This window comes from Schistocerca piceifrons, chromosome 1 (assembly GCF_021461385.2).
Source record: "Schistocerca piceifrons isolate TAMUIC-IGC-003096 chromosome 1, iqSchPice1.1, whole genome shotgun sequence".
Classification (NCBI taxonomy): Eukaryota; Metazoa; Arthropoda; class Insecta; order Orthoptera; family Acrididae; genus Schistocerca; species Schistocerca piceifrons.
Window position 1 is genome coordinate 165,760,860 of NC_060138.1, and position 27,189 is coordinate 165,788,048.

General features: G+C 38.9%; 1 protein-coding gene across 1 annotated transcript in view; it reads left to right on the top strand.

The window, feature by feature from the left end:
- LOC124795878 overlaps positions 1 to 25,223 on the top strand; it is a 363,347-nt gene extending 338,124 nt beyond the window's left edge. The window contains 4 exon segments of the mRNA XM_047259992.1: positions 8,424 to 8,643; positions 13,683 to 13,763; positions 24,611 to 24,784; positions 24,879 to 25,223. Coding sequence (XP_047115948.1) covers positions 8,424 to 8,643; positions 13,683 to 13,763; positions 24,611 to 24,784; positions 24,879 to 25,033 — 630 coding nt within the window. The 3' untranslated portion in view covers positions 25,034 to 25,223.
- The last annotated feature ends 1,966 nt before the right edge of the window (positions 25,224 to 27,189 follow it).

Consider the following 27,189-nt stretch of genomic DNA (forward strand, 5'->3'; position numbering starts at 1 on the left):
CCTCTAGTACCATGGAAGTCATTGCCTCATGTCTTAACAGATGTCCTATCATCCTGTCCCTTCTCCTTATCAGTGTTTTCCACATATTCCTTTCCTCTCTGATTCTGTGTGGAACCTCCTCATTCTGTATCTTATTGGTCCACTTAATTTTCAACATTCATCTGTAGCCCCACTACTCAAATGCTTTGATTCTTTTCTGTTCCGGTTTTCCCACAGTCCATACTTCTGTATCATACAATGCTGTATTCCAGACATACATTCTCAGAAATTTCTTCCTCAAATTAAGGCCGATATTTGATATTAGCAGACTTCTCTTGGCCAGGAATGCCCTTTTTGCCATTGCTAGTCTGCATTTGATGTCCTCCTTGTTCGTCCGTCATTGGTTATTTTACTGCCTAGGTACCAGAATTCCTTAACTTCATCTACTTTGTGACCATCAATCCTGATGTTAAGTTTCTTGCTGTTCTCTTTTCTACTACTTATCATTACCTTCGTCTTTCTTCAATTTACTCTCAGTCCATACTCTGTATTCATTAGATTGTTCATTCCATTCAGTAGATCATGTAATTCTTCTCCAGTTTCACTCAGGATAGCAATATCATCAGTGAATCATATCATTGATATCCTTTCACCTAGAATTTTAATTCTACTCCTGAACCTTTCTTTTATTTCAGTCATTGCTTCCTCAATGTACAGGTTGAACAGTAGGGGCGAAAGGCTACACTCTTGTCTCACAATCTTTCTAATATGAGCACTTCATTCTTGATTGTCCACTGTTATTATTCCCTCTTCGCTGTTGTACATATTGTACATGACCCATCTCTCCCTATAGCTTACCCCTACTTCTCTCATAATTTTGAACATCTTGTACCATTTTACAGTGTCGAACACTTTTTCCAGGTCGACAGATCCGATGAACGTGTCTTGATTTTTCTTTAGTCTTGCTTCCATTATTAACGCAACGTTAGAATTGCCTCTCTCATGCCTTTACCTTTCCTAAAGCCAAACTGATCATCATCTAGTGCATCCTCAATTTTCTTTTCCATTCTTCTGTATATTATTCTTGTAAGCAACTTGGATGCATGAACTGTTACCCTGATTATGCAGTAATTCTTGCACTTGTCAGCTCTTGCTGTCTTTGGAATTGTGTGGATAATGCTTTTCTAAAAGTCAGATGGTATGTTGCCAGACAAATACATTCTACACACTAATGTGAAAAGTCATTTTGTTGCCACTTCCCCCAATGATTTCAGAAATTCTGATGGAATGTTTTCTATCTCTTCTGTCTTATTTGATCTTAAGTCCTCCAAGGCTCTTCTAAATTCTGATTCTAATACTCGATCCCCTATCTCTTCTAAATTGACTCCTGTTTCTTCTTGTATCACATCAGACAAATCTCTCCCCTCGTAGTGGCTTTCAATGTATTCTCTCTACCTATCTGCTTTCTCCTCTGCATTTAACAGTGGAATTCCCAGTGCACTCTTAAAGTTATCACCCTTGCTTTTAATGTCTCCAAATGTTGTTTTGACTTTCCTGTATACTGAGTCTGTTCTTCCAAAAATAATTTCTTTTTCAATGTCTTCACATTTTCCATTTCATCTTAGCTTCCCTGCACTTTCTTTTTATTTCATTCCTCAGTGACTTGTATTTCTCTATTCTTGAGTTTCCCGGGATATTTTTGTACTTCCTTCTTCCAGCAATCAATTGAAGTATTTCTTCTGTTACCCATGGTTTCTTCACAGTGACCTCCTTTGTACCTATGTTTTCCTTCCCAACTTCTGTGATAGCCATTTTTAGAGACATCCATTCCTCTTCAACTGTACTGCCTATTGAGCTATTTTTTATTGGTGTATCTATAGCCTTAGAGAACTTCAATCGTGTCTCGTCATTCCTTAGTACTTCTGTATCCCACTTCTTTCCTTATTGATTCTTTTCGACTAATGTCTTAAACTTCAGCCTACTCTTCATCACTACTATATTGTGATCTGAGTTTATGTCTACTCCTGGGTATGCCTTACAACCCAGTACCTGATTTCAGAATCTCTCTCTGACCATGATGTAATCTAACTGAAATCTTCCCATATTACCCAGCCTTTTCCAAGTATACCTCCTCCTCTTGTGGTTCTTGAATAGAGTATTCACTATTACTAGCTGAAACTTGTTACAGAACTCAATTAGTCTTTCTCCTCTCTTATTCCTTGCCGCAAGCCCATATTCTCCTGTAGGCTTTTCTTCTAGTCCTTCCTCTACATTCCAGTCTCCCATGACTATTAGATTTTCATATCCCTTTACATACCGTATTACCCTTTCAATATCCTCATACACTTTCTCTGTCTCTTCATCTTCAACTTGCGATGTTGGCATGTATACCTGAAATATCGTTGTCAGTGTTGGTTTCCTGTCAATTCTGATAAGAACAAACCTATCACTGAACTGTTCATAGTAACACACTCTCTGCCGTACCTTCCTATTCATAATGAATTGTACTCCCATTATACCGTTTTCTGCTGCTGTTGATATTACCCTATACTTATCTGACCAAAAATCCTTGTCTTCTTTCCACTTCACTTCTCTGATCCCTACTATATCTAGATTGAGCCTTTGCATTTCTCTTTTCAGATTTTCAAGCTTCTGGCAGTCCACGCCCTGACTCATAGAACGTTATCCTTCTGTTGATTATTCAATCTTTTTCTCGTGGTCACCTGTCCCTTGGCAGTCCTCTCCTGCAGATGGGGCATTATTCTGGAATCTTTTGCCCATGGAGAGATCATCATGACACTTCTTCAGCTACAGGCCACATGTCCTGTGGATACATGTTACGTGGCTTTAATGCAGTGACTTCTGCAGCCTCATGCTTTTGATCATTGCTGATTCTTCCACCTTTAGGGGCAGTTACCAACACCTAGGACAAGAGAGTGCCCTGAACCTCTGTCCACTCCTCCGCCCTCTTTGACAAGGCTGTTAGCAGAATGAGGAGTGACTTCTTATGCCGGAAGTCTTCAGCTGCCAATGCTGATTATCAATCAAAATTTAATCAGCAGCGGGATTTGAACTCAGGACTGAAGACATTTTTTATTATGAATCAAAGACGCTACCCCTAGACCATGGGTACTTTAGATCTGCTAATAAGCTTTACGTAGGAGCAGAATTTCTTTGGGTTTTGTGAGAGATCCTTCCATACTATTCTGCCATGGTAATCACTGCTTTGTCATTTTGACATCAAAAGCCCTTCATTCAGCTTTACTCTACAGCACCATGCTTTGTTTTACAGCTGCTGTGTAGGTGTTTTGTAAACAACCTGTTTTGTAGACTGATTGTATTTTCCCTATATCCTGCCAATGAACCAGAGTCTGCCACCAGCTGTACTTACTTTTTATACATACAAATAACTGTTTATTTCCTATAACATTTACATAATCTTAAAGATCAGGAATTTATCTATTTTTGGTCAACTGTTTGAGCAGAGCAAACACAGAGACACCCTTTAAATCACGTAGTGAGTTTTTGTCTGAATTTCCATAGCCAAATAAAGAGTGGGAGATGACAAATGGGGTACCAAATTGACCAGCATGAGGTCTAGTTTTGCAAATAAATAAGTAAACAAATTGGAACTTCGTAGCAAATGCAACTCACAACACTCCCTCACATCTTTAAAACTTCTGCCAGTACCGCATCTCATACCTTGCAAACTTCACAGTAGTACTCCTGCACACCTTGTGGAACTACCACTCCTGGAAGAAAGGATATAAGCTTGGAACGGAGGAGATGATGTACTGGTGGGAGTAAAATTGTGAAGTTGGGTCAGGAGTTATGCTTGGATAGCTCAATCAGTAGAGTAATTGTCTGCAAAAGACAAAGGTCTCAGGTTTGACTCATGGTCCAGCACACAGATTTGATCTGCCAGGAAGTTTTAAAGTGGCACACAATCTGCTGTAGAGTGAAAATTCATTCTGGAAACAATCCCCCAGGCTATGGATCAGACACATCTCAGCAATATCACTTCTTCCAAGAATGGCAGTTTCGTATGTATGCAGGGGAACTTCTGTGATACTTGGAAGGGAGGAGATGGGGTATTGGCAGAAATAAAGCTGTGAGGGTGGTTCATGAGCCATTCTTTGATAGCTGAGACAGTAGAGCATTTGCCCACAAAAGGCAAAAGTCCCAGGTTTGAGTCCCAGCCCAGCACACTGTTTTAATCTACCAGGAGGTTACAATTCAGAGGTGTCTAGAAGCAGACTGTCTTTTGTCTGTAATAGTGATTTGGGGAAGACCTAGAGACCAAAACTTTGGCATTACATGAACTGTTGAAACCAACAAGATAAAGGCACTCAGCTGTAACAGGAGTAGTTTGTGAAAACATCAGTCATCACAAAGCATATATTTTGCAAAAATGTATATAGAACTGTGTGAAACATCTTTCAGCACTGTAATTACTGTTATTGTTTCACCATGAGTGCAGGACAGCACATAACCTTCTTGTCTCACAGCTGATTACCAAAAATTCATGACATGTGCTTGCCACAAATGGAATCCAAAATATGGACAGAATGAAACACACCTGCTAATGATGATGGCAGGCTTGAATAATGCATTGTGAACTTAGACAAAGATTGTTTTAAGCAGAAAAATTGATGATATTTGTGTATTATTTAATTAGTCACAGCCTTCAGAAAACGGTCTATTATGGTCAAAGTACTTTATGCTCCTGCTGGCCGTAACAAATATTTTTGCTATGGATCTTGAGGCTTGAAAACCTAATCAAAGAAACAGTTGCTTTTTCCATGTTTTGTGCCACATTGGTGAAGAACTTACACAGAAGTGTACAACGTGAGATCAAGAAAATGTTCCTAATGCACACAACATCAGATTTTCAAAATAAACTTTCTAGAAATAACTTGTCAAGTTTGTCCATTGAGAATGTATAAAATATATTTAGAAAATGTAAAACAATATAAGCAGAAAGTATATAGGTAGGAAACATGATGGAGACATTTTGACTGTATGTACTTCTCTGCTTGCTAGAATATTGCAAACTATTCCACACTAAACCTCTCTAATAGCACAAGATCAGAAACACATTTTTAGTTTCTTTCTTTAGAGTAATTAATACATATTGAGTCACATAAGTAAAATGATTTTGAACATAAGTCTTGAAGGTTCCTTGTCACCATATTCTGTACTCATTAAGATTTTCAAATTTAGGTTCACTAGCAGCTTTTTATAAATAACATAAATGATATCTTTTCTAAACCCAGACAGTTGCTAACTGGGTGGACCCCAAATCATCCATAGTACCAAACATACTGTATGAGGATGAAAAAGTACACGTATTTCTGATGGACCTGTTAGTGAATAGAAACATGTTGTCTACTTTACTAAAAGTAAAGTTATGTCCAGTTTCTTGCTTCAGTGTTTCTTACATGTACAAGGAGTAGTGATGAAGTTGTAATTATCACCTGGAAAAGATAAATGGATTTAATAGTTTTTTTGTTTGTCTGCAGGTACATGTCTGCATCCCCCGTGCACATTGAAAACACTGTACCACAGTCTCAGAATATGGTATTAAAGGAGCCAAAACAAAATGGGCAGCCCATTGGTGAAATGGAAATGGCCTACGCCATTGGTTTTTGGATCCTCTTAACAGCATACTGTGTTACTGTCACGTGGGACGTAAATGTGTACCATGGCTGCAGACATATACCTGCAAACAAAAAAAACAAAAAAATAATTATATAACTTAATTTTTCAGTGTAATAATAAAACTTTTTGGCTAATCCTTGTACTCTTTTTGCTGCCATATTCTCTATTTCATACTCTCGGTGTACTACAACAGCTTTTTTCAATTTTTTGTTTTTATTAATGCCGGTTATCAATTCATTATGGAGCACTCTTGTAATGCTGTATGTAGACAATAGAGCACTATTCACATGTGATATTTAGTCTGTCTTCAAAGCTTATTTTTTGTTTTACACTGAGGTGAGAAAAGTCAAGGGACAGGACATATACAGATGGTGGTAGTGTTGCCTACACAAGGTATAAAGGGGCAGTGCATTGGTGAAGCGGTCATTTGTATTCAGATGATTCATGTGAAAAGATGTCTGACATGATTATGAGCATTATAGGCACACGACAGGGGTTAGCAGACTTTGAATGCAGAATGGTAGTTGGAGCTAGATGCATGGGACATTCCGTTTCGGAAATCATTAGGGAATCCAATATTCTGAGATCCCCCATGTCAAGAGTGTGCTGAGGATATCAAATTTCTGGTATTACCTTTCACCATGGATAATGCAGTGGCCAGTGCCTTAACTTAATGACCGAGAGCAGCTGTGTTCATGCAGAGTAGTCAGTGCTAACAGCCTAGCAACACTGCATGAAATAACTGCAGAAATCAATGTGGGATGTACAATAAACATATCTGTTAGAACTGTGCAGTAAAATTTGGCATTAATGGGCTATGGCAGAAGATAACCAACATTAGTGCTTTTGCTAACAGCATGACATCGCCTACAGCACCTCTCCTGGGCTTGGGGCCATATCGGTTGGACCCGGATATAACTAGAAAACTGTGGCTTGGTCAGATGAGTCCAGATTTCAGTTGGTAAGAGCTGATGATAAAGTTAGAGGGTAGCCCAGACCCCATGAAGCCATGGACTAAGTTGTCAATAAGGCTCTGTGCAAGCTGGTGGTCTGTTTTTATGTGGAATGGACTTGGTCCTCTGGCCCAACTGAACCAATCATTGACTGAAAATGGTTGTGTTTGGCTACCTGGAGATGATTTGCAGCCATTCACGGACTTCATGTTCCCAAACATGTCACTGGGACACAATTTTGTGCAGTTGGTTTGAAGAACTTTCTGGAGAATTTGAACAAATGATTTGACCATCCAGATAGCTCAACATGAATCCCATTGATGATTAAGGGACAAATCGAGAGGTCAGTTCATGCACAAAATCCTGCACAGACCACACTTTCACAATTATGGACAGCTGTAGAGGCAGCACGGCGTAGTATTTCTGCAAGCGACTTCCAACAAGTTGTTGAGTGCATGTCACGTCAAGTTGTTGCACTTCGCTAGGCAAAAGGAGGTCTGGCGTGGTATTAGGAGGTAATGATGACTTTTGTCACCTCAGCATAAGTATTTGGTGTTTTGAGTATTCTGGTGTGACAGTGTTCTGTCTAATCATCTCATATTTCAGGCCATGCTAGACCAGGCTGTCACATATCAAAAGTCTGTGGCATTCCCCAAGGTGATTCAAGCTTTTACTGCCAAAATTATACAGATGGTAGAGCATACTAAACTGAATACTTTGAGATGAGGAACTAAAGAGCAGGAATGACATAAACAACTTGCACCTGATATAATTACTTCAGTTCATAGCAACTGTTGAGTGTGATTACCACCAACCTCAGTGCATGTCTTACAGTGGTACCTAAAATCTTCATATACCCTCCCCTTCAGTCTGTATTGGGGCATCTTATGCCAACAACTTCATGTAACCCGATAGAAAAAAAATCCACCATGTACACATCACACTAAGTTGATTGTAAACTGCTTTGTTTCTGCATCGACCTTGAAGAACTATATACAAACACATGCCCGTTTAAGATATTGTAAGCACTCATTTGTGACCACTACTCTCTCATCTCAAACTCCTCAGTTTTGAATCCTGTGCAAAATTTTTTGACTGTAAAGCTGAAGTGTAAATTGACACTGAACTGGATGCCTAATTCCATGCTTACATTTCAAACATTAAGTGAATTTAATGTTTTTGCTGGCTTACTGAGTGAGATAGCGCAGTGTGTAATGTTTGAGAATAGTGGATTTCAAATTCAAGTTTATACACTTAATTTAATAATTTTGACATCAGTGGGTTGTGAAAATATAATCGATCTATCTTCATTGTGCTCATGGAAGTTATGAATTTGCAGTAATAATATCTGTCCATAACTTGCTTGTGCTACTGATAGGGAGAAAAGTCTTTTCAAATTGTCAGCCACAATTTTCCCATTTATTTTGTTACAGTCATGTAATAAGCATATTTCACTTTCTGTTCTTTCTGTTTTGTTTTCTTTTATTTTTTTCACCTTGTCTCTTACTTCTTTCTTTAGACCACTTCACTTCTATTCTTATTGTATGTAGTTTAGGACCATTTAGGTTTAATATTTTCATCCTGAAACTGTTTGTTGCAACTCATTATTTGTCATCTTGTATATTATGTATTTCAATGTCCTTTTTAACTTTATGGATCTAGCTCAACTCTGTTACTTTTGCTAGAGATAAATTTTGAGTTTTATCTCTCTTTTGCAATATATCTGCATTTCATCTCTCCAAGTTATTGTGAATACTTGCTGAATAATGTGATGCAGAAGCATATCACTTTTTTGAGCCATACCAAATATGCTGGCAAATATGATTTCAGCCATTGTTTCTGAATGAGCTGTTGGTGCTGGAAGAGCAGAATAGCAATGAAGGTAATGAGAACCCACGTTTATTTAGCGTGGGAGACACCACAACTGGAAAAACACTTTCATTTTTGGCATCAACATCAGCCGAACGTAACCTCTGGGCAAAGCGTCTGCAAGAGGCACGTGTCCATGTGATTGACACTGAGAAGAGTCAGTTCCAGCGTCAGCAGTCAAGTGAGTATATTATCTTTAGTAATTCGAGTATAGATGGTATTTCAGAATGAGATTTTCACTCTGCAGTGGAGTGTGCGCTGATATGAAACTTCCTGGTAGATTAAAACTATGTGCTGGACCGAGACTCGAACTCGGGACCTTTGCCCCGCGAAAGGCAAAGGTCCCGAGTTCGAGTCTCGGTCCGGCACACAGTTTTAATCTGCCAGGAAGTTTCATATATGGTATTTATTTGGTATGTTTGACACATCTCACATGTGGAACCATATATATTTTCGAATCCCTGAAGGTGTTGGGGTAGGAGGGTGACATTAGTATGCAAGACCATTTTGTGGATTTATTTATAAATATGTCCTGCAAAGGAAAAATGTTTGAGGATGAGAAGTTAGTAGTTCATGCTTACTGAGGAGGTGATAATGGGTTTGGTATTTGAAGGCTGTTGGGAGATGTTAGCTTACTGGGATGTTGTGTCCACAGTGACAATTAGAGCCACATTGTAATGGAATAGTAGTTGTTGATGTATGTGGAGGAAGTGATTGGCGTAATTAATGTGAGGGAATAGAGTACAAGCAATAGGCTGGAAGTACTGATCATAAAGTCAGAAACCTTCAGTGGGAACATAACAAACACCCATAATGAGACATTTTGGGTGGTACATTTCTGAATTTTAGAAACATATAAATAGTGCTTATGCAGAGAGAGTGAAGGGGTGAAGGTGGGTCGGGGCATAATCTAATTTCAAGACTTGACTTAAATTGATAACCCTAGAGGGTAGTGTGCTGCCTCGATGGTACTGGGTAATGAAAATGGTGCTACTGTGTATTTTGGGAAGTAACACTTTTAAGAAGAATGTGGAGGAGAAGGAGATGATAGTCTCAGAGATTTGTTTACAGACAAGGTCAATGAGGCATTTATAGAAGAGGGAAGCATGTCCTCATCACTTATACCAATAACCTCACTGTTGCCCTCATAACCTCCATAACATCTGCTCAAAACACTCTTACATTCTGAGACTACCATTCCTACCGCAAGATTCATTCCCATGTATCTGCTCACACTGACCTAATGTACCTCCATCAATGGCGTAACATAAAACATAGGAATGATCACCACCTCTCTAACAGAACACGTGGGTAGACACAGACTAACAGTCTACCTTGAGAATGTATCCAGTTGTTGAGCATGCAGCATGACTAAAGATAACTAAATGCTTTCTATATCAAACAATGGAATATTCAGGATGTAATAATGACAATATTATGAAAAGAATAGTTGCTACTCACCATATAATGGAGGGCTGAGTCACAGATAGACACAACAAAACATTACATGTGCTATTAGAATCCTCCCACCTAGCATCAATTTCTCTGAAGTAAGGAAAGGAGAAAGTGCCCTCTAACATACATCTCCTCAGTTTCATCCTGCTGGATGTCACTTACACTAGCCAAAGAATTCCCTTTACTTCTTGCATTAGTTAAATGTAATTTTAACAACAATGTGGAAAGGATAGAATATTAGTCTCTAAATAGAGGTGGTGTTGAGTCACAGACAGGCACAATAAAAAAGAATGCTAAAATATTATTTTGGGAGGAGTCCTTCTTCCAAAATGAGAAACATATGCACAACTCACACACACATGGCCACTGTCTCAGAGCACTGAGGCCTGACTGTGACTGCATACGATGTGCAGCAGTCTGCTGTGGTGGCTATTGGGGGTAAGGAAGGGACATGAGGTGGAGGGGATGGGGCTGTAGAAGGTTATAGGGTTGGGTAAAAACACTTGTGCTGCCAGTGGGAACATGCAGGAATTTGGTGGGGACAGGTTAAGCCTGCAGTGTCGGGAGGCTGTGCTGGATGGACTAGCATGGGGGAGGGGGAGGAGATAAGGGGAAAGGACTGTTAGGCTTGTTGGCAGGATAGAAGGTGCATGAAGTACCAGAATGGGAGCAGGGAGAAGGATAGATAGATGAAGGACAGGTTCTAGTGAAAGTTCAGGCCAAGGTGCTTATGATAACAAAGGATATGTTGTATGAAGAATTCTTACCTAAACAATTAAGAAAAGCTGGTGTTGGAAGGAAGAATCTAGATGGCACAGGTTGTGATGCAATCATTAAAGTGAAGTGCATCAGTGGCCATTCATGGGAACAGACAGCTTGTTAGTTGTCATGCCCATGTAGAAAGTGGCACAGTGGTTGCAGCTGTGTTGGTAGATTACATGGCTGCTTTCACATATTGCCCTTCCTGTGATGGGTTAGGAGATGCCCACCACAGGACTGAAGTAGGTGCTAGTGGGAAGATGTATGAGATGTCTTGCATTTAGGTCTTGCAGACCTAGGTGCAAGACCTGTCCCATACATCTCCTCACTGCCAACTACTCCAGTCCAGACAGCTGACCACCTTGCTAAACATGCTGTCCAGCACGATGTGCTTCACTTTAGTAACTGCTTCACAGCCTGTGCCATCTGCATTCTTCCTACAAACACCAGCATTTCTGAATTGCGCAAGTGAGAATTTTCAATACAACATCTCCTTCATTCTTGTAACCCTTGTGACCTCAACCTTTCCTAGTCCCTGTCCTTCACCTACCTACCCCCTAACAGTCCTTTCCCCTTCTCTACTAAGGCACTCTTTATCTGATGGCATATCCTTCATGTAAGATTTATCAGCTTCAGTAAATCAACTTTGCCTCCATTTTCTTCATACCATATGGATCCATCTTAGCCTGAGTTCTGAGTGACCTCTCCTCTCCCCAACACATTTCTCTTTTTCATGTTGAAGGAACCCATGTTTCTGAAAGCTAAGAATGCTGTTATCTGTTTTTATGCATTTCAGTTGACTGTGCTTGGGAGTTGTGTCTCCCAAAATTCAGTACTGTGTATCCCGTTGTGTGTCTATATGAATTTATCAATTGTCTGAACAAAATTTTTATAAATGTAGAAGAAATGGCATACTATCACACACTCCTCTTGTTATTTACCTTTTTCTGTATGGAAAGTATTATGATATAAGTAGGAATGAGGATACATAATCGAGAAACATGTTGTAGAAGTCAGCATAATATGCAAAACAATTTTGTCATTTCAGCCATTTACATGACATTAAGTGTGTATTAACTACAGTATTTGGCAAATTAAAACTATATGATTGTCCAGTGCCATAACCCAGCAGTCCACTGCTAATCATACACCTGAGCACATCTCAAAGACTAACTCAAACTTTCAATTTGCTCAAGATTGTCCCAATTCTTTCTGTGAGGAGTTATATGCTAGTGCTATTGATAACATATTTTCTACAAAATTTGTGGTTGCACCCAAGTACAACAGACCATCATAAATTGTCACATTTAATTAGCACTGTCTGTACTTGGCTAAAAAGCAGAAGAGTTTCATATTGAAATGATTGCCTTCCTCACTTGTAGAGAGTTTTCCCATTTTAGGAAAGAGTTTTTGCATCATGGCAACACCAGTTAGAGCACACAACCTACGTTCCTGTTGCCCCCTCCCTACACACTGTATTTTTCAAATATTTGAGGATGACTTCTCACGTATCTGGATGTATTCCATTAGGCTGGTTAGAAATTATTTGTAACTACCGTGGAGTCATTGTTTCTGTATTTTTTAATTAATATATTTACCATTGGTTTGCAAGATTTTGACAGCTGTGGGTGAATGAATGTTGCACATGCATGCTTAAATCCCATATTTTTGTTGTTGTGTTTGTTTTAAATGTATTTAACCAAGCTGCATTATTGCTGCTGCTGGTGCTACACATCTGAAGTCTAGTATTGCCATTCTTATTATTTATCTTAATTATGCCTCACATTCTCTTCTCACCTTTAGTCTTTACTTATAATGAAACTTCAGTTTGGGAAACGTACAGCATTTTTCATAAAGTTACCAAACTGCATGTTATTCACACATTTATAAGTGCATTAGGGTTTTCCATTGTGGTGGATCAATTATTGTTACTAAATAATCTACCATACAGACCTTCCATAACTACATTATATGGAACTTTTATTTTTTGCTGGTCATATTATGGCCATAATTTTATTAACAACATATAAAAATTGTAGAACATTCATGATTTTATATGTTACTTTTCAACTTTCTTCCGTAACTGCCCACCCTCCTCTCTCTCTCTCTCTCTCTCTCTCTCTCTCTCTCTCTCTCCTCACACACACACACACACACACACACACACACACACACACACACACACACATACTCAGTCACTGCAGTCAAAGGAGAATGAAAATAAGATATATTTTGTGTGGAACCTGTAATTTTTATTCACTAACTTGATTACTCTCACTAAATGTATGTACTTTGAAATAAAGACACTGGACAGGATCTCTCTCTTCAATAAGTGATAAGAGAAACAGTAAAGTGAATCTGTCAGAAGCTGCTAAATATTTGGGTATGGGAGGCATATGGGGGGAGAAACAAAGACAATAAAGATATCGCAATAAAATGTTCTTTTGGATGACCAGTTTCAAGTCTCAGTTTTGTTTACTTTGATTAGCTTTGTCTTACTTTGCTGAATCACAACAACAGATGCCACAATGGCCCTTGAAGAAGACAACATTTATTAGAACTTAACTAATGATCCATACATAATCTCTGTATTCTGCTGTTTACTAGTTTTAACAGCCTGACCATATCAGGAATACCATAAATAATAAAAACTAATCTCATTGTAACTTGTAAATAAGAAGCACCACATTATCACATTAAAACTCACTGAGTATGTTGTTCCTTTTCTGTAACATGTGTTGCTTTCAAGCAGTTCTATGGAGCTTCTTACAGCATTTACCACATCTGTCATGTTCTTGTACCACCTCTGTTTAAGGCAATATGAGGAGACTCTGTTTCTATAAGTGCGAGATTCACTGTCTACAGCTTAGTACCAGCGCGCTTGTGATGGTTACCACTTCAGTAAATTTGTTCTTTTTATCTCTCAGCAGTCCATGTGAAGCATTTATTCTTTTTATTTTAATGTGTACTGGCAGTTACTTCAGAGTACTGATTTTATTTCTCCAGAACAAGCTCAGTTTGGTGCTTGCGGTAGAGTGCTGGTTGTAGTCGTGGAAGGGAGTGAACTAAAACCTAGTTCATCCAGTGGTAAGAATATAAATACAGAAGAATATTACTATTTTGGCATGCATAATGCTGTCTCATCAGATGAGAGCTGTAGTCAAATGTTCTAGTGGTACTGGTGAAGTTCCTTTCAGCATCCTTTGGAATTTAGTATAATATCATATATTGCTAACCTACCTTACACCAAAACAAAACTCCCATCTGCAAAACAATTTTGTACACCTTCAGAAACAAAATTTCAGTGTTTGAAAGAATTAGAGACCTTCTATAATATTATGAGCAGAATCCAGTCTGAAATTTGGATTAGTCTATGTTGTTACATTAACTGTCCAAAGTTGACAGTCTGCATTGATGATTATGTTCACTAAAAATTTTGTTGTATAGTTATATAATAGACAGCATAAGGCCACACAAAAAAATCATGGCAGAAGGTGCTGTTGTAGTTATGCAATAATTGACAAATTTAATGTTGAATTTGTAAAATAAAAGAGGGGCACTGGCAGCTTGAAGGTTTCAGTCCAGCCATGGGGCATATGCAGAAATTCATCCAGAAAGGACACTGATTACAAACAGAAAGGATCTGAGTACATTCTGCATTCAGCACACAGATTGTATCTGCCAGAAAGTTTCATTAATGTTGAGTATTTTTATTCCTTTTGATGGTGGCCACCTTTGTTTGTTGTATAACAGTAACAACCAGTGGGAAAAATGCATATTGGAAATGGATTATTAAAAGGGGCTATCTGAACAGTGATCAGAATAAGTGCAAATTGGGATACATAGTTCTGATGTGAATGTTTTAAAATGTTGATGTATTTGATATTAGATAAAAACCATCTGCATTCTGTAAGTCCAAGATTTGTTAATTACACATTACTAAGTGGTACTTATTAATTGACCAGTGTGTGTTACTGGTCTGGTTTACAAGAACACTTGTATGTTCTGTTGTCAGTAATCAATTATACTTCATGGAATCATGAAAAATATAATAAATGACTGTTATGTCTGGTATTTTGTTAGCATCCTATGGTGAAAAATACCAGTGAAAATGAGAAGTAATGCAGACCCATTCATCGCTCAAAAATGGCTGTAATTAAGAGTGCAAGTACTAATACAGTAATGAGTTAATTGAAATAGACAAACAGTAGTTTTTGAGGATAGGCTTTATGAACAAGTAAAAAAAAGAATGAAAAAGGTTGAATGAAGACAGCAATTCAGTGCTGCCCTCTCATAAGTGTTGGAGGCTGTGTGATGAGTGAAACAGCATTGTTACATAAGTTAGTTGTTGAGTTTTGATGTCATATATCTTGCAGGTAGTTAGGTTCATTTTCACTCAGAGCAAATTATACTGAAAATGTGGGATTTCAAACTTAACTGAATACTTACCATAATAATAAACCTGTGTATCAAACACCTATACAGATTTGATGTGTGTTGTGCAAAAGCTCTCTCATTTCATGTATCTGAAGGTGTACTGCTTGCTTGTTGCTGAATATTGCTTATGTTATATCCTTCTATAGTTGTTGTTACCTTTGACTAACCACTTTTCTGTTACCAGTATGTGACATTTTTATTAATCACAGCATGTTTACTGGGAACACAATTGTATTTTCACAGGTATGGGATAATATTTAATTAATACAAAACACAGAGAAAATTGCTGTATGTATTTTATGTAATTTTGATGTAATAATTATTATTTTTCTGTTCGCACAGATGTATCTCAGAATGCCTGTGTAGCCTATGCATGCTTGCTTAATACTTGAACAAATAAAACAATGGTTTGCATGTGTAGCTAACATACTGTGGTTCTTAAAGCTTCCTGTATTTTTCTAGTTCGGCAGCGGCCTGCAAAGGGTTATCTGAAAATAGTCATTGTTAAAGCAACATCACTAAAACCAAACAAAGCAGGTAATGACACTGTTAGGTTAAAACAATGCTATTTTTTATTTTAGAATCAGGTGGCTATATTTGTGAAGTGGACAAGATTTCATTATGGGCTGCTCACTTTGTTGCTAAGGGTAAACTGAAGTATTTAGCGGGCTAAGCAAAACTATTCAGATTAAACAAATTGCATTTATTTGTGTTATTTTACAATCTGGTTTTTGTGATCTTGCAACAAATGTGCTAAAATAAACAGCAAAATATGGACACAAAATGAATGTCAGCTTTGGAAGCAAGTATTAGGGATTCTATGACTGGAGAGTCAAAGTGGTGAAACCTGAAGTTTCACTTTTTCTGCAGAAATCCATTAAATATCCACCGTGTCCATAAGACCATAAAAAATATTTATTAAGGGTTAATAATTAAGTTCTCACATATTGGGATCTTGCTACAGTGATTTCACTCTGAGTGTTTTTATTTTGAGACAGTGAAAGAAAGAGCATTAAAAATCTGCATTTCATCATGACCAATTAATTTTATTGCAATACATAATGATGGAAATTCATTGGATAACATACAGTGAACACTGTCCAATTGGAATGGAATTTTCAACATAAAATGTGACTCTACAAAAGGCACAAAGATTAAAGTCTAATGACTGCAGAACACAGTACATGTGACTGGTCACATGAAATGAAATGTCGTGTGACTGGGGCCTCCCGTCGAGTAGACCGTGCACCTAGTACAAGTCTTTCGATCTGACACCACTTCGGCGACTTGTGCGTCGATGGGGATGAAATGATGATGATTAGGACAACACAACACCCAGTCCATGAGTGAAGAAAATCTTCGACCCAGCCAGTAATCGAACCCGGGTCCTTAGGATTGACATTCTGTCATGCTGGCCACTCAGCTACCGGGGGCAGACACTGGTCACATGACTGAGTGTGTGTGGCATTCAACAAAGCTTCTTGTTTATGAACTGTTTACATGAAGGCAAAGAGGGACGGGGGGGGGGGGGGGGGGAGGAGGGGAGGCAAAGGGAAGAGAATTCAAGTAGAGAAGGGTAAAGGGCTATGCAGGTGCACTGCTGGGATAAAAGATGTGTGTAGGGCTGGAGCAGTGGATAGACAGACAGAAGATAGGGACTAGACAAGGTTTGAGGCTAGGAATGAGTGTTACAGGAATGAAGAACATGTTACAAGAAAATTTGCCATCTGCACAATTCAAAAAAGTTGAAGTTGGTGGGAAGAGTCTAGACAGCACAGGCTGTGAAGTGATCATTGATGTCAAGCACATCATGTTGGATGGCATATTCGGCAGCTGGATGGACCAGCTCTCCTTCCCACAGTTTGGTAGTAACCATTCATGCAGACAGACAGCATGTTGGAAGTCTTACAGCTAAGTTCATAGATCACATGGCTGCTTTCATTGGTGGCCCTGCCTTTGATATGGTAGCAGGTGTCTGTGACAGGACTGGAGTCTGTGGCAGTAGGAAGATGTATGGGACATGATTTTCATCTGGGTCTATTGCAGGGATATGAGCTATGGGGCAAGGGGTTGGGAGCAAGGTTGGAGCAGGGACAGACAAAGATATTGTGTTAATTGAGTGGTACTGAGTCACAAGGAAGTGCTTCTTTGTGGGTGGACAGTGGATATGTGGGAGATCTGTTTCTGGATAAATTGTGTGTGTATGTGGAGAGGAAGGGGGGGGGGGGGGGAATTTTTATCTGTGGAGGCATCAGCAAGAACTTTGGCATGTTTGGAGAGGGACTGCTCATCATTACAGATGTACCACCCACAGGTAACTGAGCTGTATGGAAGGGACATCTTTGTGTGGAATGGATGGCAACTGTCAAAGTTGAGGTATTGTGTTGGTTGGTAGTTTTGATGTGGACAGAGCTACTGATATAACTATCCTTGAGGTAGAGATGACATCAAGGAAGGTGGCTGTGTAGGGCTGGTGAGGATGACGTGAAGTGAATGGGGTGGAAGATTTTGGAGAAAGTTAGTCCATTCCTATCCCACCCTTGCTCCAAACTCCTTGCCCCATGGCTCATATCCCTGCAGTACACCTAGATAAAAGACCTGTTCCATACATCTTCCTGCTACTACCAACAACAGTTCTGTCGCAATCTCCTACCCTATCAAAGGGAGCGCTACCAGTACGAGCAGCCATGTGGGCTACCAACTTATCTGCAATCACTGTGGCACACTTTACTTGGGCAAGACCAGTCTTCATGAATCACCATTGCCAAACTATGGCCAAGAGGCAGCTGGACCAACCAGTTGCTGAGCATGCCACCCAACACAATATGCTTGGTTTCAGTGACTGCTTACTGAGCGAGGTGGCACAGTGTTTAGCACACTGGTCTCACACTTGGGAGGATGATGGTTCAAATCCACATCAGGCCATCCTGATTTAGGTTTTCCATGATTTCCCTAAATCACTTCAGGCAAACACTGGGATCGTTTCTTCCCCTATCCGATGGGACCGATGACCTCATTGTTTGGTCCCTTCCCCCCAAATCAACTAGCCAGCCAACCAATGACTGCTTCATAATCTGTGCCATTTGAATCCTTCCAACCAACAACAGCTTTACTGAACTGTGCAGATGGGAACTTACTCTGCAACATTTTCTTTGTTCCCATGACCTCCCCCCCCCCCTTTTCCCATTCCCAACCTTCACTAGACCCTTTCTCCACCTGCATCCCCTTCCCCACTCTCACTCAAACCCCATGTACACCTTCTATCCCCTGAGCACAGCTGAATGGTCCTTTCACCCTCTCTACTTCTCTTCTCTGCCTTTTGCCTTCCTCCCTCCTTCCCTGCCTCTGCCCAGTGCAGCCTTCTCATGGTGCAACTAGCAGCCCACTATCCTGCCCCACCATATCACTCCACCTCCCAAGGGCAGCACTGGCATAATCCTCCACCTCTACCACACTATCCCTCCTCCTCCCCACCCCACCTCTCTTCTTTAATCCCACTAGCCACCCCAGATTAGATAGCTGCTCACCTCGGATGCTGTAACAGTTGGGCTTAATGGTGTCTTCCTACTTCTGATGAAGGACTTAGTCTGATAGCTCCAACTATCTAGCAGTCTTTCTTTGTTTTCATTGTGCCTGTCTGACACTGAATATGGCCTCTATGTGGTACATAGCAATCTACTCTTTCCATATTGTTTTTATTCCATACTGGATTTTCTAGCGTTTTACTATGCAATTAAATGACTTTGAGTAGGGCAAATAATGGATCTGAGGGAAGCTATCAGGTCATTCTGTAGAACTGCAGTTATATTGGTCATGTGTCACTAATACATTGTTTGTGGATCTGCTGGGTGACAGAAGAGGACCCATAGCATAGATGCTCTGCTTGTGCTAGCTACATGCAGTGATGAGTGGCTAACTAGGAAAAAAAGTGAGGATTACTCTTAGCAGTAGGACAAAGAGGCATTAAAAAAATCAAAACCATTTGTCCCACATATAATAAACAAACACTTGCTGGACGTGGTTGTTTCTTGTGTACCATACACATTTACTCTTGGCAAAAATACATTGGCGACATCATCTTCAGTAGTGTCAGATGAGAGTACATTGGAAAAGGGAATTGGAGATGGGTGCTGCATGATTTTCAGTGATTAAATTGATGTATGTCTACCAGCACACACACTCATGTCAGTAGAAGTACTGCTGGTCGATCATCGCCAGTATACATAAAGGTGACAATGACAAGTGGTGTTTACACCTTTGACATCATCTCTTCAATCGTCTGACTGTATTTATGGCAATGGATGCCCTGTTTGAGTGTAAATTTAATTTAGGGGCAAATATAAACAGCTTTCCAAATAGTAGAGGCATTGAGTTGTAATCAGGCACATAAACAAGATTGGAAACGTGCTAGCATTTGATTAATCCGAAAAAGGATTGAGGCCCAGTTCCTCATTGGAAGACTGTTCGTCATTACATTGAGAGGCAACAAAATGTATTCCACTCATTGTAAGAATCCACATTCAACAACCTGTGATGTGCAGAATACTGACGAGTAGTTCCTGATATGCAGTATGTTGCTTTTGCAAACCATTTCCCATATATACCAAAAATATCTTACTATGTATAGAATCTGAACATATCAACAAACAATTACATAACAAAATTAAACATCAGGATGGAGTAATGACAATATTATGAAAAGGAAAGATTGCACTACTCACCATATAGTGGAGACATTGAGTCGCAGACAGATACAACAAAAAGACTCTTAAACATGTAAGCTTTCGGCCAAAAGGCCTTCATCTGAAATAGAAAACATCCATACAAACGCAGCTCACAAACACATGACCACTGTCTCTCAGCCCAGCAGCCAGAGACAGTGGTCGTGTGTGTGTGTGAGCTGCGTTTGCATGAATGTGTATGTGTTGTCTATTTTAGGAGGAGGTCTTCTTACCAAAACCGTGTATGTTTAGTAGTCTTTTTGTTAAGCCTGTCTGCGACTCAGCATCTCTGCTATATGGTACATAACAAAATTAGTTGCTTGTTTTGCCTTTCAGAGTGGTATATCATATTGTACCATATTTATAGCATAAAGCTACATTCTTACTGTATGTACCTCAATGAATTTACATCAGTGTGCATTGGTGAGTTAATATGGAGTCATTTAAAATAGGATGTACATGCTAAAGATCTTTGGAGCCAAAACTGTGTACACACTTGTACAGTCAAATTGGGGCAATAGGGTGGTGACAGATGTATGTGCAAATGTACTGCAGTAGTTTACTATGTAGAGACAGATGTTAATATGACAATGGCATACATGCTAGCAACTTATTTTGTGTTACTATGACAAAATGTTAATGCACGGTACAAGTTTTTCACCAGTAAGTCAAAATTTGTTATAGTTTATGACATACAGTGTCAAAATAAAACCTATAAATCATCAGTTGGTTGTATTCATATTACGATTATGTGAATATGCTGTAATCATTTACTTGTTTTCATTTAACTGTGTTTTGCTGCTCTCTGTTTGCTTTTATTAACAACACTAAATCAGCTTTTACCTTTTTGTAATATGCATGCAGCTACAGTGAATTTATATGCTGATTAGCAAGTCAGGACTGCAGAAAGTAGTAGAAAGAAGTAGATATTGTTTGTAAACTGCATTTATTCCTCAGCAAGTCTTTTTTTCCCTCAATTTTTAATAGCATTCAGAATATATTATATGTATACTTCTATTGCCTCACAAAACTTTTTTCTATCACACATCCATGCACATACAGCATGTATGATCTGTAATTTTAGGTAATTAGTATAGGTGGAAATAAGGGCAAGGTATAACACCAATTACATCCCCAACCTTCATTGTAGATGAGAAAGCATATTTCTGCATGACACAGAAACTTAAAATTTGCAGTGGTGGAGTCTTTGCTTTCCTAAGGTCTTCATGTGCAAGTGATCAGTACTCTGTAAATGATTTAATGTAATGGATGGGAATGTTTATGCAGAATTTTATTTTGGTCAGTTATGCTGTCATAAATATCAGTCCAGTGATTGTTTTAATATAACTCCCCACCTTAGTCCCTCCATATCTGCATAACTTCTGTGATCTACATCCTTTTTACCAGCTTATTATATTCAAACTAGGGTCTCTCTCCACAGTTATTCCTCCCTACACTATTCCCTCCCCCCTCCTGCATTCTCAACGTTACTTCTGCTCTATACCTCAAAACATATCATATCAACCTGCCTCTTATTTTTTATTTATACATAGTTATCTGTTAATTAGGTGATCCCAATTTTTGAGGCAAAGAAATAGATACTAACACTTCTGCAAACACAAGATCAAGAGTATTAATTTGGTACTAATAATTTTTCTTCATGGCATGCATAGTATTATTTTCTGCCAAAGCATTGCTCCATTGCAACATATTAGACTACCGTTTCTATTTCATATGAAAAACATTAAAGTTTTCTAAATTTATCATTTTAAAGAATTTTACCGTACATGTATTTTATACAGCAACACTTTTTTTTAATTGCATTTGTAAATGATTATACACTACTTCTTAAAAGTCCTCTTTAATGAGCTTGCTGAGTACAGCCAGCGATTCTATTTCAGCCTCTGGCCTTATAGCTTAAACTTTGTTGCAAAGAGCATGAAATACTTCCACACAGCCAAAGTGGGCAATTATTAGAGGCGGAAAAATGTCAACAGTACTGTTCTTCTTGAGAGCTACTGTGCCTTTATATATATGAAGGCTTTACTGATATGAATATTGCTCTGTTTCAAAATCATACACTGCTCCTAACAAGGTGTCACCATGATTGAAACACTGGACTCTTGTCAAGCAGGTAACTTCAGTTGTGTCCCAGGGAAGTGTATTAGGGCCATTGCTCCTCATGTTGTACATTAATGACCTTGCAGACAATGTTAACAGTAACCTCAGACTTTTCACAGATGTGGTCATATACTGTCCAGATTATAGCTTTCAGGATTTCATGTGAGGAAAGCAAGAGCTAGTTTCACGTGATCAGTGTTATTGGAATCTGACTTGGTTGGCTTGGTCATGCTGTTTGGGAAGCTTCATTATATTTGAGCTCAGAATATAAGGGGCGTTCAAAAAGAAACGAGCCGGAGTTTGGAATATGCAGACCAGTGACAGGACGGTAATATTGTGGCATGTGTAACAAGGTGTGGTTCCGACCAGAGCGTGGAAGTTCACAGCCCATCACTAGAGGGCACACGTGCATGTCACATGACTACGTAGAGCTAGCAGCAGCATGCATCAATCGTCCAATGCTGCCACTGCCAGTCACATTGCAAACAGTGACATGGAGGCATCAAAATATGAGCAAAGAGGTGTTGTTTGTTTTCTGACAGCGACAAATGTCACAAGTGTACAGCGAACACTGAATGACCCTTTCAAGGGTCAAGGCGTGGCACAAGTGCTTCAGGGGAGGACGAGTGTCGTTAGCCGATGATGTATGGTCTGGAGCACCACAATACATGACCGGTGTCATCGTCCAGCTGGTGGCTGCACTCATTACACAGGACCAGCAAGTGACAGTGAAAGCCATAGGGTCATTGAGCGTTGGAAGTGTTCACATCATCATGAAGGAACGACTGAACATGTGCAAAGTGTGTGCCCAATGGGTGCCTCACAGTCTTCAATCACACCAGAAAGCATGCCGAATGGTCTGCTGTCTTGTTCATCTGTAGCACTATGCTCGGGAAGGAAATGTGTTCCTGGTACTAGTGGCACCTGGAAATGAGTCGTGGTGTCATCACTTCAAACCAGAATAAGAACAACAAAGTCTCCAGTGGAAGCATCCAGGGTCACCACCACCAAAACAAGCCAAGGCCATCCACACAAGTGCAGGACCAAGATGGCCCCCTTCTTATTCACTTCCTGCAGCACGGAATAACAGTGAATGCCCAGCATTACTCGCAAACCATGACCTTCTTTCACCAAGCGATCAAATCAGAACAACCAGGCAGTCTCACCCAAGAGGTTATTCTCCTCCACGACAATGCAAAGCCTCATACAGCCAACACAGTCGTGGCAATCCTGCAGAAATTCAAATGGGAGGTTCTCTGCCACCCTCCATACAGTTCGGACCTCTCTTCCTGTGATTACGCCATTTTTGGTCCCCTTAAAAATTCTCTGAGCAGCAAACTATTCACCTTGGATGAGGACATCCAGCTGTACATACGGAACTGGTTAACATCTCAGCCCTGGGAATTTTATGAGACAGCCATTCACCACCTTGTGTCACTGTGGGACAAGGGTCTCAACAGCCAAGGTCAATACTTCTAACATACAGGTTTCTGTAATTATGCCTCTGGCTCGTTTCTTTTTGAATCCCCCTTATATATTCCAAGATTCCATAACAAACGGATGTCTAGGATACTGGCTTGTAGTTTTGTGGATTACTTCTATTACACTTCTTGCATATGGGTGTGACCTATGCTTTCTTTCAACCAGTGTGCACAGTTTTTTTGTTCAAAGGATCTGCAGTGCATTCTGGTTAAAAGAGAAGCTAACTCAGCCACAAATCTGGTATAGAATCTGATAGGTTTTTCATCAAGATATGGTGCTTTGCTCAGTTCTTTTGATTTCAACTGTTTGATACCACTGAGCTAATATCTGTTTCACTCATCTCTGCAGTGTTAAATTAGGGCAGTACTCCTGGATTTTCTTTGTAAAGGAGAATCTGAAAATAGAGTTCAACTTTTCTGCTTATTGTTTTACTAGCCACAGTTTTAGTCCCTGTCTCATCCACGAATGTCTGGAATCTAGCTTTGGTGACACTAACAGCCTTTCCTGTTTTTTGCAGTTTTTGCTGCAGTATCCACAGGATAGAAAAACAAATTTACACAGAAATCTCGTTCTCTCCCACTTATCACCACAAATTCACATTATAGAGTAAGTGCAACATCTGCAAACATCTCACAAAAAGAGCTTCAGCCCATTGAATTACTGAGCCCTTAGAAATATTCAAGGAGTCACTTAAGATTAGTTTGTAATTGGTTAGTGTGTACCAGACACCTCTGGGAACTCTTGGGAAACATTTCACACAAAGGTTTATCATCAAGGATCAGAAATTTGTATTATTAAAACAGCTGACATTGAAAAGTTCATAATGCACAGTTCTGTGTGACAGAATAAAATTCTCAATGCAACATAATCTGAAATTTAGTACAACTTGATTACATAATTTCATGTATAAATATTCGAAGTTTTCCATTGTGGAGACAAATTGAATACTATGTAACAATGTATAACAAAAAATAATATGCTGAAGCAAATTTTTGTTTTCCAGAATGGCCTTACTTTTCCCTAGTTTAAAACAGTTTCTCATGAGCCACCTGATTCAGCTTTGCCCAGACACAATATGCAAGTTCAGATAATTCTCAAACACATTGATAACAAGTATACTATATTCTTTCAGCCATATTAGGAAGATTATTATATTTGTTCTCACAATTTTAGGTAAGTGTGAAGCATTCTGTGAAGTCAGCATGGGCTCACAAGAACATCGCACACCTGTAGTAGCGTCAACAACAAATCCTCGTTGGAATGCTTCAATGCAATTCCTGGTAAAGGACCTAAAAGAGGACGTCCTTTGTATTACAGTATTTGATCGTGGTCATTTCTGTCCCAATGGTAAGTGATATTTTCAAAACCTGTTAAGTACATCATATTTAAAAATAAGGAAACCTTATATTAATGATTATTTTTTCTTGTGCATTACTCACAGAATTCCTGGGAAGAACTGAGGTGCGAGTTGCAGACATATTACAGGAAACCCAGTATTCACGTGGGCCAATTTCAAAGAATTTAAAACTTCATGAAGTTGACTCAGGGAGTGTTCTACTTAAATTAGATTTATTTCTTTTTAGTAGAATTACATAGATTATATTAGTGCCCCTTTGTCCAAAGGCACTGCTTTAAATTGTCTGTAGTACAAATTAAACATGTTTAATTCTGTTAAAAATTAAAATATTTTAACCGAAGATTATGTATGAACATTTCTATTCAGTGTCTTTTCTAACAGTCATGTACTGCCACTGTAAATATACAACATGACTACATTTATGCACGTCTCTTCTACATGTAACTTCTTTCAGTTTTTGAAATTTTTTAAAATGTTAGTGTAATTATTATTATTATTATTATTATTATTATTATTATTATTATTATTATTAGTAACAATAGTATTAGTATTTTATTGTCAATCATCCAGTACATTCCTTTGTATATTATCACAACCATGTTTGTACAGTATCTTATTATAGAAAGCAGCTTCACATAAGGGCTGATATCTGTACTGAATATTTTTATTTCTACAATATTGACTGATTTGGATTATGGAGTTTTTTGATACCAATAATTTGTAAATGCAGGAAGTAAGTTTATTCCCAACTTACCATCTACAGTCATTCAAACACCTGAGATGAAGATTTGTATTTTCTATGTGTAACTATTTTTGTTACTGTAATTCTATGATACACTTTTAATTATGGCTCTCATTGTTGTTCATCTGATAGTATTGAAAATTGTGGTGCTAAAATTGAATATATATAATATAATATAATTTACTGTGGTGAATCTAGTCCTGAGAAGAAATTACCAGGAATTGGTGGATGAACAGTTAAAAGAGCGGAAGAGTAACTATGGAAGCAATTTGGAACTTTGTTTGGCAATAATCATTTCATTTCCCAGGCCATGAGTGCATTTTGATGAGTCATTTCTAAACCTTCACTTAAGAACTCTAATCAAGAAAGTGACTCCACATTGAATGTTTTGTCTTGAATGTGTAATTTAAATGAAAAACTCAATCAATTAAAATGGATGCATAGCTTCAAATGTGTGCAAGAGAATGCAGTGCTTCATATCATAGGTACGGACAAATATACAAACTCCAGAGGAAATCAAATAAATTTTGTATGTAATGAATATGTTTCATTGCCATTATTTCTGTTTATTGATACAGCAGTTTTCTTTTGATAGCATCTCTGACTGCTCAGATGTAACCAAAACTTGCAAATTCCAACACTTTCAGTCAAAACATACATGTCAGCTGCTGTAACATCAATTAGGACATGCGTACATATCACCAGAATTATGTTACATTGTTACACTGATTCAGAGATTTTTCTGTTTCTTAAGGAAAAAATATGCACATGTGTGCCCTAACTGACTTGAGACAAGTTTCCATTATTTTAGGGAGGAGGTAAGTGGCATACATAGTATAATAGAATATTAATTTCATGTACACTGCTGGCCATCAAAACTGCTACACCAAGAAGAAATGCAGATGATAAACAGGTATTCATTGGACAAATATATTATACTAGAACTGATATGTGATTACATTTTCACGCAATTTGGGTGCATAGATCCGGAGAAATCAGTATCCAGAACAACCACCTCTGGCCATAATAACAGCCTTGATATGCCTGGGCATTGAGTCAAACAGAGCTTGGATGGCGTGTACATGCACAGCTGCCCATTCAGCTTCAACACGATACCACAGTTCATCAAGAGTAGTGACTGGTGTATTGTGACGAGCCATTTGCTGGGCCACCATTGACCAGATGTTTTCAATTGGTGAGAGATCTGAAGAATATGCTGGCCAGGGCAGCAGTCGAACATTTTCTGTATCCAGCAAGGCCCATATAGGACCTTCAACATGCAGTCGTGCATTATCCTGCTGAAATATAGGGTTTCGCAGGGATCGAATGAAGGGTAGAGCCATGGGTTGTAACACATCTGAAATGTAACGTCCACTGTTCAAAGTGCCGTCAATGCGAACGAGAGGTGACCGAGACGTGTAACCAATGGCACCCGATACCATCACAACGGGTGATACGCCAGTATGGCGATGACGAATACACGCTTCCAATGTGTGTTCATCGCTGTATCACCAAACACGGATAAGATCATCATGATGCTGTAAACAGAACCTGGATTCATCAAAAAAAATGACGTTTTGCCATTCGTGCACCCAGGTTCGTCATTGAGTACACCATCGCAGGTGCTCCTGTCTGTGATGCAGCGTAAAGGGT